General features: G+C 47.1%; 1 protein-coding gene across 1 annotated transcript; it reads right to left on the bottom strand.

The window, feature by feature from the left end:
- Positions 1 to 6,663: 6,663 nt before the first annotated feature.
- On the bottom strand, positions 6,664 to 12,510 carry LOC118633584 (histone H1.8). The gene is made up of 5 exons (XM_036267499.1): positions 12,411 to 12,510; positions 10,001 to 10,260; positions 8,091 to 8,331; positions 7,252 to 7,316; positions 6,664 to 6,921 (listed from the first exon to the last, which is right to left on the bottom strand). Exons 1-5 carry the CDS (start codon positions 12,508 to 12,510, stop codon positions 6,664 to 6,666), a joined length of 924 nt encoding a protein of 307 aa, XP_036123392.1.
- Positions 12,511 to 13,050: the final 540 nt, after the last annotated feature.

Genomic DNA, 13,050 nt, shown 5'->3' with positions numbered 1-13,050 from the left:
GACTGTACAGAGAAGGCTGGGGAGCCACGGGAGCTCTCTGGGGGCGGCCGGGTTTCTCTGGGATTGGAAGTGCCAGTGAGTACCACCGTCTACATCTCCTTCCACCTCCACAGAGCTGTCAGGGGCTCTATCCAGGTGCTCTGGCCTACCTGCAAGGTCACATTCCTGGACACGTTGCCCAAGCCCATTTCTGTGCCAAACAAAGAGAGCAGGCAGGATCAACAGAGTATTATGACACATACCTGGCCTCCCCAACTAAAGCTGCCCCAGCTCAGTAAGCTGGTGCCCCAAATGATTTTGCCATCTGCTCAGCCCCTACTGGTCTCCCGAAATCAACCAAGAGGCAACCTACGCAAAAGGCCACTTCTACCTAAGGTCACTTCTTGCAGACTTGGGGAGAGAGCTTTTGGTCTAAATTCACATAAACAAGCATAGAAAGTAAAACAAAATGAAAAGACAGAAGAATATTTCTCAAGTGAAGGAACAAGAAAAAAATACTCTGAAGAAATGGAGACAAGCAATTTGCCTGATGAATTCAAAGAAATGGTCATAAGGATGCTCACCAAACTTGACAGAAGAGTAGAGAAATTTAGAAAAAAACTTCAAGAAAGAGTTAGGAAGTATAATAAAGAACCAAGCAGACCTGAAGAATATAATAACTGAAATGAAAAAATACATTAGAAGGAATCAACAGCAGATTAGCTAATCCAGTGATCTGGAACACAGACTAGTAGAAATCAACCAATCAGAACAGCAAAAAGAAAAAAGAATTTTAAAAGATGAGGGATAGAGTAAGAGACCTCTGGGATAACAAAGTGCTCAAACATTTGCATTATAAGAATCCCAGAAGGAGAATAAGGGAACATAAACTTTATTTAAGGCAATAATGCTGAAAATTTTCCTAACCTGGGAAAGAAAACAGATATTCAGGTTCAGGAAGCACAGAGCATTCCAAACAAGATGTACCCAGATTGACCCACAAGAAGACATACTGTAATTAAAGTGACAAAAGAGTTGATCTTGAAGGAAGCAAGGGGAAAATAACAAATTACATACAGAGGAAACCCCATCAGGCTATCAGATGAATTATCAGCAACAACTTCACAGTCCAGAAGGGAGTGGCAGGACATCTTTAAAATACTGAAAGAAAGAAACCTACAACCTAAAATAATTTACCCAACAAGGTTATCATGCAGAATTGAAGGAGAGATGGAGTTTCCCAGATAAGCAAAAACTAAAGGAATTCATCACCATTAAACCAGTTTTATAAGAAATGTGAAAGAGTATTCTTTAAGCAGAAAAGGAAATTCCATAAACAGAATACAATAATATGACAAAGATAAAAATCTCACAGGAAAAGCCAGATATTTAATCAATACAGCAAATCAGACATTTAAAAAGCTACTATGAAGGTCAAAAGAAAAAAGTTTCAAATTCAACTCAAACTACAATAAGTAGTTGGGAGATATATAACACAAAAAGATCTAAAACAGCCTGGCTGGTGTGTCTCAGTGGTTGAGCATCGACCGTGCACCAGCAGGTCGCCAGTTCAATTCCTGGTCAGGGCACATGCCCAGGTTGTGGGCCAATCCCCCGTGAGGGGCATGCAGGAGGCGGCCAATCGATGTTCTCTCTCATGGATGTTTCTATCTCTCCCTACTTCTCCCTTCCTCTCTCTCTAAAATCAATAAAGAAAAATTTTTTTTTAAAGATCTAAAACATGACATCAATAAAATGTGAAAGGAGTAAAAACGTAGTCCTTACAGAATATAGTCAAATTTAAACACCTATCAGCTTAAAATAGACTGCTATAGATATTGAAAGATATACATAAACCTCAGGGTAGCCACAAACCAAAAATCTACAAAGGTATACCAAAAAAAAAAAGAGAGAGAGAAAGAAACCCAAACAAAACAGTAAAGAAAACCAGCCAACCACAAGGAAAGAGAAGAAAGGAACAGAGGAGAGCTATAAAACCAACCAAAAAGTTGCTCTGGCCAGTTTTGCTCAGTGGTTAGAGCGTTGGCCTGTGGACCAAAGAATTGCAGGTTTGATTTCTGTTCAATTGCATGTACCTCAGTTACAGGTTTGATCCCCAGCCCCTGTCAGGGTCTTGCGGGAAGCAACCAATCCACGTGTCTCACTCACATTGATACCTTTTTTTTTTTTATCCTCACCCAAGGACATTTTTCCATTTTAGTTCAGATAGAGTAGGAGGGAGGGAGAGGGAGAGGGAGAGGGAGAGGGAGAGGGAGAGGGAGAGGGAGAGGGAGAGGGAGAGGGAGAGGGAGAGGGAGAGGGAGAGGGAGAGGGAGAGACATTGGTGTGAAAGGGACATATCAAATGGCTGCCTCCCGCACAACCCCAACCAGGGCCAGGTACGAATAGCAATAAAGGTGCTGTACATGCTCTTGACCGGAATCAAACCTGTGAGTCATTGGTTCCTGGGCCAACACTCTAACCACTGAGCAAAACCAGCCAGAGCGATGTTTCTTTCTCTCTCTCTCTCTCTCTCTCTCTCTCTCTCTCTCTCTCCCCCCCCCCCTTCCTCCCTTCCACACTAACTAAATATCAATAGAAAAATATCCTCAGGTGAGGGCTAAAATAAAAGTAATTAACAAAATGGCATAAGTTCATAGTTATCAATAATTACTTTAAAAGTAAATGGATTAAATTATCCAATAAAAAGACATAGGGTGGCTGAATGAATTAAATACCATGATCCATCTATATACTGCTTAGAAGAGACTCCCTTCAAATAGAAAGACACATACAGACTGAAAGTAAAGGAATGGAAAAAGATATTCTATGCAAATAGAAATGAAAAAAAGCTGAGGTAGCAATACTCATATCTGACAAAAGACTTGAAAACAAAAATATGTTTAAAAAAAGATTGCATAATTATAAAGGGGTCAATTCACAAAGGGGATATAACAATCGTAAATAACTATGTACGCATCATAGGAGCATCTAAATATATAAAGCAATATTATTAATGGGCACAAAGGGAGAAAGAAATCCACAATACTATAATAGCAAGAAATTTTAAAACTCCATTCACATCAGTGAATATATGGACATATATCCATAATGAACAAAAAGTTAATAAGGAAATAATGACCTTAAATGTCACATTAGATCAGATCCACTTAATAGACATCTATAAAACATTTCATCCCAAAACTGCAGAGTACATATTTTTCTCCAAGTACACATGGAACATTCTCCAGGACAAGTCACAAAACAAGCCTCAATAAATTCAAGAAAGATTAAAATCATATCAAGCATCTTTTCCAAACACAATGACATGAAACTAGAAATCAACTACAGAAAAAAAAAAACCCAAAACAGGAAAAGTCCACAAATATGTGGAGACTGTACAACATGCTACTCAACAACCAATGGATCAAAGAGGAAATCAAACAAGAAATAAAAAACTATCTTGAAACAAATAAAAATGAATGTACAACTTTTCAAAATTTATGGGATGTAGCAAAAAGAATCCTAAGAGGGAAGTTTATAGTTATACAGGTCTACCTCAAGAAACAAGAAAATAATCCAAATAAACACTGTAACTCTATACCTAAAGGAACTAGAAAAAGAAAAAATAAAACCCAAAGTAAACAGAAGGAAGAAAATAGTTAAGATCAAAGCAGAAATAAATGAAATAGAAATTAAGAAAACAATAGAAAAGATCAACAAAACTAAGAACTGCTTCTTTGAAAAAATCAATAAAATTGACAAACATTTAGTCAAATTCATCAAGAAAAATAAGAGAGAACCCAAATAAATAAAATCATAAATGAAAGACAAGTGGCAAACAACACCACAGAAATACAAAAAATCATTAAAGAATACTACAAATGATTATATGCCAACAAATTTGACAAGCTAGAAGAAATAAATAAATTTCTAGAAATATATAACCTTCCAGGACTGAACCTGGAAGAAATACAAAATCTAAACAAACCAATTACTAGCAATGAAATTGAAGCAGAAAAAAGAAAGAAAGAAAAAAAAACCCTCTCATCGATGTTTCTACCTTTCTCCCTCTTCCTTCCTCTCTCTCTAAAAATCAATAAATACATTAAAAAACAAAAACAAAGAACATGGTACCTTGGGGTGATAAAGACACAATACAATATATAGTGATGTAGAGTTGTATACGTAAAAGCTATATACCTAAAACCTGTATAGATTTATTAACCAATGTTTTAGGTAACCACAATAAATTGAATAACAAACCCAAAAAAATCATCATCATGGTACTTGCATTAAAAAAGATGTATTGACCAATGAAATAGAATAGAGGGCCAGAAATAAATCCTCACTTATATGGTCAATTAATTTAAGACAGTTGCTAAGGATATACAATAAAGAGAGTCTCTTCAGTATGTGGTATTGGGAAAACTGGACAGATATGTGCAAAAAAATAAAATTGAACCACTTTCTTACACTATATACAAAAATAAACTCAAAATGGGTTAAAGTCTTAAATGTAAGACCTGAAACTATAAAACTCCTAGAAGAAAATACAGGCAGTAAACTCTTTGACATTTCTTTTAGCAATATCTTTTTGGATATGTCTCCTTGGACAAGGGCAACAACAGAAAAAATAAACAAATCAGTTTATATCAAACAAAAAGTTTTTTTGTTGTTTTTGTTTTTTATCCTCACCTGAAGACATTTTTCCATTTTTTGTTCAGATAGAGTGGGAGGGAGAGAGAGGAAGAGAGAGAGAGAAACATTGATAGGAAAGGGACACATCCGATAGGGGTTACTATCCAAAATATATAAATAACTCATACAACTTAACACCAAAAAACCAAACACTCCAATTAAAAAATGGGCAGAGGACCTGAATAGACATTTCTCCAAAGAGGACATATAGACAATAGAATTAAAAAAGATGTTCATCATCACTGATTAGGGAAATGCACATTAAAACCACAATGAGATATCACCTCACACCTGTCAGAATGGCTGTTATCAATAAATCAACAAAAAAGTGACGGTGAGGAGAAAAGGGAACGCTTGTACATTGTTGGTAGTGTATATTGATGAAGCCACTGTAGAACACAGTATGGCAATGCCTCAAAAAAATTAAAAATTGCTGCCATATGATCCCGCAATTCCATTTCTGGGTATTTATTTGAAGAAAACAAAAACACTAATTCAAAAAGATATATGCACCCCTATCCTACATATTGCAACATTTTGTACAATAGCCAGGATATGGAAGCAACCTAAATGTCCATCAGTAGATGAAAGAATGAAGAAGGGGTGAGAGAGCCCGGCAGGTGTGGCTCAGTGACTTGAGCGTCACCCCATGGACTGGGAGGTCCTGGTTCGATTCCTGGTCAGGGCACATGCCTGGGTTGTGGGCTCAATTCCCACTGGGGGCCTTACAGGAGGAGGCCGATCAATGTATCTCACATCAGTGTTTCTTTCTCTCTCTCCCTTCCTTTCTAAAAAAGTCAATAAAACGTATTTTTAAAAAAAAAAAGAAGGGGTGGGATATACACACAATGGAATATTATTCAGCCATAAAATAGAATGAAATCTTACCATTTATGATAACGTGGATAGGCCTAGAGGGTGCAATGAGTCAGAGAGAGTGCAATGAGTTAGAGAAAGACAAATACTGTATGATTTTACTTATATGTGGAATCTAAAAAGTCAAAACAAATGACTAAACAAAGCAGACCCATTGATATAGAGAAAAACTGATGGTTGCTAAAAGGGGATGAGTGAGGGAATGGGAATTTCAAAAACACACAGGAGGTAGAAGCTGCCAGTCTCTTAAGTCCTGGGCTCAAAAACTGTCATAATGTCATTTCTATTGTATTACATTGGGCAGGCAATCACAGGGCCCAGATTCAAAGGCCAAGGACACAGACTCCACCTCTCCATGGGAAGTGTCACAGACACTTTTAAAGCACCTCAGGCTTCATGTCCCATTACCACTCTTTTCAGTGGGCTGTAGCCACATGGGTCAGCCGGCCAAGCATGTTCCCACCTTAGGGCCTTCACACTTTCTCTTCTTTCTGTTGATTAGAGCAGGGCCCACAGTGGTGCTCAATAATTAGTTGCTGAATGATCTCCTCTCCACAGCCAGAGGGCTTTTTCTAAACATACACACCATTCCTTCCCCTGCCTATAACCTCCCTGGCTCCCCACTGCCCCTGAGACAAAGTCTACCTTTCCTAGTCTGCCGCATCCCCCACAGCCCAGTGGCTTATGCCACCCCTCCCGCCATGTTCCTCTCAAAGCCGCAAATTCCCCTTTCCGCCCCCTGGGGGCCCTCTGCCTGCAGTGCCCTTTCTCTCATCTGTCTGGCAACTCTTGTTCATCCTTTAATACCAAAAGCTGCCTCCTCCAGGAAGCAGTTCCCGATCTCAGGCTGTGTTCAACACCTCTGCTGTGCCCTCGGACCCCTGCACAGCCCTCTGCACTGTACAGTCTGTCTCCCCCAGGGCAGGAGCCTCCAGCTGGGCCCTGGCCCGGAGCGGCCAGATCCTTAGGCCTCAGCCTCCTTCCACACCAATTTGTGAGGGAAAAAAAAAATCTTTATTGATAAATAGGTTACAGTGAAATAAATAGAGTGATGGTTTATAGGGGAATAAAAACACCAACAGAATCTTAGTCTCTTCCCACCCGCCTCTAGCTCTTGGCTTCTGCCTTCTTACTGGTCCCTTTGGAGGACGAAGTCTTGGTGGGCATGCCAGGCCTTCTTGGGTCCTTGGGGACCTCTGTCTTCCTGGCCAGTGGTACTGGTACTGTCTTGGATCCACTGTCCTTGGGAGCAGCAGCAGCAGCAGCCTTGGCTTTTGACCCTTCTCTGGCCCCCTGGGCAGTGGCCTCTTTAGGGACCTTGTTCCCAGTCTTCTTTTTGGCTGCGGAAACCACACCATTCTCGCCCTGTAAGAAAGCAGACCGAGGAGCAAAGCAACTAAGCTGGGTCAGGTGGGGTACATAGCTCTGAGCCCACAAGTTTACGGTTGAAGCCCCAGCTCTGGATGGCTTTGGACAAGTGACCTCACCTCTCTAAGCCTCAGTCTCTTATTTATAAAATAGGGATGGTGATCTTCAGGGTGCTGGTGGGATGTAGAGAAGAAAAAATTAAACTGTGCTTTGTAGAAAATAAATGACCCCTTCCCCAGCTGACCCTTCCAGGGGCTGGGTAGGGGGTGCCTAAACTCGCCTGTGCAGGGTGAAGACCCAGACCAGGGAAGTCATACAGGCACCTACCTTAGTGACTGTAGATTTTGAACTCTGAGTCCCAGCTTTGGTTTTCTTGTGGGCCTTGGCATCTCCTGGAAAGTGGGGAAGGGTATGTGGGAAGGAACCCTTTCAGGAGGAGCTGCTGGTGGGCAGGAAGGTTTAGGGGCTCCAGAGCCCTTGTCCTGCCCAGGCCTTAGTCCTCACTCTGCCACTTACTGACCTGGGGCAAGTGGTTTAGCCTCTGAGCCGAGTTGCTCTAGTCTGCTAACTGGGAACAACAGCATCTCCCTCACCAATCACTGGAGCATTAACTGGACCATCTCTCACTCTGAGCCAAGCACCAGGGTGGACACCTTGCTCTGTGCCCACCCACAGCAAAGGCCCCTAACAAGCTTATTAGTCTCTAGTTTTTAGCCCATCTTCTGGCAGCCGAGATACATTACCAAAAAATACCTGAGACCCTAGCTGCTCCCTGCTCAGAGTCCTTCCATGCTCCTCATTGTTCACCAGATCAAGTCCAGACTCTGCCCTTCCCAGCCTTCCCCAGCCGCTGCTCCCCCATCTCCCACGGCACACAGAACCACTTTCACTTCCTCAAAAGCTTTGCCTTCTTCATGACCCCAGGCCTTTGCACAGGCTGCTCTTCTGCCTGGGCTATCTGCTGGAGGAAGCCTTCCCTGACCCCTCGCAGAGATGAGTCAGGTTTTCCCTCCCCACCCCCATCGGCTTCCATGAGTTCTGTCTGTCCAGGTCAAGCCTAATGCTCAGGCACAGGTACCAGATAGGTAACCTCCTCCCCAGACCAGTCCCTCCATTCTCACAGCCAGCGGCTGCCCACGCCCTCCTCACCTCGTTCACATACCTACCTGGGCTATTCTTTCTGCCTTTAACCTTTGACTTCCCATAGGGCCCGCTGGCACCAGAAGGGGCCTCTGCGGCCTTGTCTGGCTGTCGGGGGGCCTTCCTGGCCTTGCCCACTCTTGTCTCTCCATCCTTGGTCTGGCCACCTTTCTTGGGGGCCTCCTCCTTGGCCTCACCCTGTCTCCGGGAGGCCAAAATGGTGGACGTCTTCCTGGGCTGGATTTTTTTTTTGTGCTTGGGAACTAACTGGCAGCGGAGAGAATGGGGTGGCATTGAGAGCTGAGGTTATGGGTGCTCATGTCCCCACTCCCAACATAAAGCTCAGGAAAGAAAAGAGGGAGGGTGAAGGAGGTGGTCAAGGGCCTGGGGGGAAGACGCGTGGCCACCTGCCAAATGCCTGCTGCCTGTAATGCATTCAATTCTTTCTCTGCACTACAAGGGAGGGCTGTTGCCTAGGGGCCTGAGTCTCCTAGACTCACCAAGATACTCTTCTTACGTCCTGAGGCCACATGCTCCACCCCCACCCCACATCTGGAAGTTTCAAAGTCAGGGTACTGGGAGCAAATGGAGCACACTGTGAGCCCTGACCCCATCCTCTGAGAGGCTAAGTTATGAACCTCCTTTGGCATCCTTCTTGCCCACACCTTCCCATGGACTGCGGCTCTGACTCTCTCTCCCGTTCCCCAATAAACCTGCCCCACCTCTCACCTTTATGTCTCCAAACTCCCTGCCTCGCCTGTTATGCCCACCAGTGGAATATGGACTTCAAGGTCACATAGTCCATAGTTTACAACTTCCTCCAGGCCTCCCCAGCTGTGCAACTTGGTAAAGTCTTCTCTGACCCAACTAGCCTCAGTCTTCCCATCTTTACAATGGAGCAATCAGAGAGGGTATGAGCATCAGGGGGATGCAAGGGCCCCTGGCAAAAAGGTGGTCCCTGCCCTTCTAGAGCCCACCTGTGATGATGTTGTTCTCCAACCCCAAAGCCCTCATGGCTCCCCAATTTCTACCCAGACCAGAAACAACCCCCACTCCCAGCACACATGCATCCCTAACTTTATGGGTGCCCTAGGGCCCCTTCCCTGCCTCCCATCTCCTCAGCCTACTTTCCTAGCTTGCTCCCAGACCCTGCAGCCTAAGCCAGCCACGCGTGCCCCAGAACCCTTCTCTTGCTCTTCCTCACCCCACCCTAGCACTGGGCCTCGCCATGGCTGTCCAAGCTCTGACCCACGCCCAGTTCTACAAGGATGGGACTTCCTGTGCTCAGCCACCGATTACCACAGGGACCGGAATGCAGTAGGCTGGGAATGTTCCATGGCAACTGTCAGAGCAACTGCTACATACTAGGGCATAGTAAGGACAAGACAGCCCCCATGCCGGCGTCCCTCAGATTTCCATGGTGGCAGCTGGCAGTCACGATGCTGGGGTTCAATTCTGTGACAAGTCTGACCCTCTCTGGGACCCTCCCCTTCGAAAGGGTCATGGTGCTCAGGCAGCTGCGACCCTGGTTTAGAGCCAGAGAGCATGGGGAACAAACTCCAACTGTGTGACCTTCTGGAGCCCAAGGTTGGCCTGCTTCGTCTGTGGTGAGGAGTTTCAGGAACGGGTCGTGGGCAGAAGGGAACACAGCTGAGATGGTCCCTGGTCACTGAACACACCCGACAGGGATGAAGGTGGACACAGCAGGGTGACCAGAGCTGAGTGGGGACTCAGCCGAGGCACACACACCAGCCTTCCTGGAGAAGAGGGTGTCTCCGAGAACACACAGGAAAAACAAGAGAAGACAGAGCGAAAGGTCTCTGTAGGGGAATAAGCACACAGGCCAGGAAGAGAGAGCTGGAACCGAAGTTCAAACCCTGGCCGAGTCTCTCTCACCCTGTGCCCCTCGGATCCCCCCCCCCCCCAGCAGGCTCACTTTGAAGCTGCCAGTGGCCCCCTTAGCCTTGGAGTTGATGGGCCTGATGAGGAGGCCACGCTGCATGCCAGTGTCCAGGGCCCGCTTCAGCAGGTACTTGAGCCGGATGGCGTCGACCGTAGGGTACTTGCGCAGGATGTAAACCTTGATGGCCATCACCGAGGTGCCCCGGTGCTGCTCTCCTGCCTGCAGTGCCTCCAGCACCATGCGCAGCACTGGGGGGTGGCGGCGCCGCACTTGGACAGCAGTGTGGCTCGGGCCTGCAGATGGACAGCAGCACATCACCCAGAGCCCAAACCACTCTCAGCCCAACTGACCACAAACATGCTCGGTGATGCACACATCAGGCACCGCCGGGCCCCGTGGTGGGCGGGCAAAGGGCCTGGGGAGTCAGTGCCTGTGACATGCTGCTTGGCCTGCCACTGTCTCCTAGTGTCCACTGTGCGGCTGGCATATACCAGGAGCTCCATGGAGGCTCATGGAAAGAAAGAAATACTATTTTGGAAAAACAACTCTAGCCCTGGCTGGTGTGGCTCAGCAGTTAGAGCATTGGCCCACTGACCAAAGGGTCTCAGGTTTGATTCCCAGTCAAGAGCATATACCTGGGTTGTGGGTTTGATCCCTGGCCCCTCTGTCTAAAAATCAATGGAAAAATATCCTCCAGTGAGGAGTAACAAAAATAAAATAAATAAATAAATAAACAAACAAACAAACAAAAATCAATTGGCTAAAATATATTTTAAAAAAATACATTTAAAGTAGAAAATAAATATATCCCCAAACTGCAGATCTTAAGCAAAGTTGTGAAGAGACCTAATCCAATTGGACCACTGCTGCCTCCTAGCCAGGAAGAGCCCAGTATCGGGGACTATTCATTTTGGAGCTAAAGCCTGTGAATCAGTGGGGTCCTGAGTCAGTCACCCCCAGGCTCTCAGAGTTTTGCCCCCCTCTCTGGGCTTTAGTCTTCCTATCTGTACAGTGGGGATGGGGGCCTCTAAGTTAGAGGTGTGAGCCCCCCCAGCTGCACTGTTAAAGGGTTTCCGGAGGGGTCCTCAGGCCTGGCCTGGGCTGCCATCTTAGTAACCTAACCCTTCTCCTGCCTCTCCCAAACCATGCCCCATCCCAGGGAGCCACCCCCAAGTCTCCTCCCTCCCAGACCCTCCAGCTGGGTTTATTCCTCATTTGGCAGCTATTCAATACTGGGATGTCTAAACAGAACTCACTCCTGCCCCCTACCTACCCAGACACCCAAGCAAGAACCCAGGAGACACCCTGGACTCCCCCTCCCCTTCGCTACCACAGCCACTCCACCCCTGCCCCTAGGCTCCTCTCCCTCCATCTGGCCTCTCCTCTCCACCCCCAGGGCCCAGCCTCCACCCTGTCGCCTCCTTTTCCTTCCAAGCCATTCCCACTGCATCTCACATCCCTCACCTCCATGTTCCCTTTGGTATAAGGGCTGGCGCACCTGGCCACAGTCTGGGAGGCCCAGTCTGATTGTGCTGCCCAGTCTCGCTGGTACTCCTCCCAGCTCTGCCCCCAGCCAGAAGAAAGCCTTGCAATTCCCCAAATGCTCCACCAGCACTGCCACCTCTGGGCCGTTGCCTATGTTGTTCCTTCTGTCTGGGTGGCCTTCCTCTTCGTCACCCAAGCAGCTTTCCCTGCCCCTGCAAGGCTCAGCACTGTGATTTGAACACCTGCCCTGACTTCCCAAGTCAGAGTGAGCAGCTCTGCCTGTGTGGTCGAAGCACCTGGAATCCAACCCCATCCTCCAAAGAGTGTTTGAAAAACCTCAAAAAGATTCTACTGCCACACCCCCTTTCCCCTAGGTGAGGATTACCTTCCTCCAGGGGTCACCTTCTCCTGGAAGCCTTCTCTGACCTCCCAGAGTAGGTTAGGCAACTCCTCTGGGCTCCTTTAGCCCTCTGGGTTCCCGCCATTAAAGTGCATCCACATCATTAGGTGGCATCCATTAAGGAGGCAGGCTTGCCCGTCAGACTGGGAGCTCCTGGAGGGAATGAACTAGGTCTGTCTCTGAGGCCTTGTTTATTGAAAAGTGGGATGCAGCCCTAAATCCAAAGCCCAGCCTTATGTCAAACACTTGCTGCCCTAGTCCCTTCAACTAGGCACCCTGCAGCTGCAGCTGGGCTACCAGCCTTCCCCTGAAAAACAACAGGCTCCAGCTGGGGAGGCCTGCTGCCCTTTGCCCCTGAGCGGGACCAGCCTCAGCTCTCAGGGCCTGCCTGGCCCCTGCCACCGCTGGCATCTGCCAAATGGGCTGCTGAACTCAACAGCCTCTAGGATGGGTGCTGGGGCTAGGCTGGGAGAGGAGGAGGGTGGGAGGAAGAAGGGTCGCGGACATCCAGAGAATGAACTTGCAGAGATGAAGGAGGAGCTGCCTCCCTTTGCTCACCTGGCTTTTGAGTCCCAGACCACTCAGATGTGGAGGTCATGGAGGTTAGGGAGGCTGAGGAGGTCAAGGTATCACTGGAGGTCACACTCCCGGGAGCCATTGCACAGGCAGACACAGATGCAGACGTGGGGCTGCCAGGCTGGCCTGATCGTCTTATATACCAGTGGCCAGGCCCCATGACTCCAATTAGCTCCTGATTGGGGTGGGAGGCTCTGAGCTGCTGATTGGGGCGAGAGGGCTTGGATGGGGCTATACAGCTCTGCCTTGGGTGCCGACACCCCAGCTTAGTCACCCACTCCTGTGTGACCTTGGATGAGTCACTTGACTTCTCTGGGTCTCAGCCCCTGTGGTGAAATGATGGGGGCTGAAATGCTTGGCCCCTCCTGCACCCTCTGCTTACCAGGGCTGGAGACACTGCTGGGGAATTGGGCACAGCTGGCTTGTGAGGCAAAGCCCTCCAATCCCATCACCCAGCATCTGGTCCTGTTCCCTGGCCACTGCTTACCTCAGTTTCTCAAGAGGTAGCATAGCAGTTGGAGGCCGACCAGTGGGGTTTGCCTGAAGCGGACACCCCTAAGTCAACCTGTGGCCATCCTTTTGTTTTGTTTTTTAAGAAAGAAATCTTTACAGCATGAAAGAG

Source organism: Molossus molossus, unplaced genomic scaffold, assembly GCF_014108415.1.
Source record: "Molossus molossus isolate mMolMol1 unplaced genomic scaffold, mMolMol1.p scaffold_m16_p_18, whole genome shotgun sequence".
Lineage (NCBI taxonomy): Eukaryota > Metazoa > Chordata > Mammalia > Chiroptera > Molossidae > Molossus > Molossus molossus.
This window is presented reverse-complemented; position numbering and strand designations above follow the sequence as displayed.

What these genes read in the sequence shown, in the direction of transcription:
- LOC118633584 (XM_036267499.1), bottom strand. Translation starts at nt 12,510, where the DNA reads ATGGCTCCCGGGAGTGTGACCTCCAGTGATACCTTGACCTCCTCAGCC. An exon ending in AGGCAGAAAGAATAGCCCAG is followed by an intron (nt 7,317 to 8,090) that starts GTAGGTATGTGA and finishes CCCACTTTCCAG; the next exon opens with GAGATGCCAAGGCCCACAAG. An exon ending in CAAAATCTACAGTCACTAAG is followed by an intron (nt 6,922 to 7,251) that starts GTAGGTGCCTGT and finishes GCTTTCTTACAG; the next exon opens with GGCGAGAATGGTGTGGTTTC.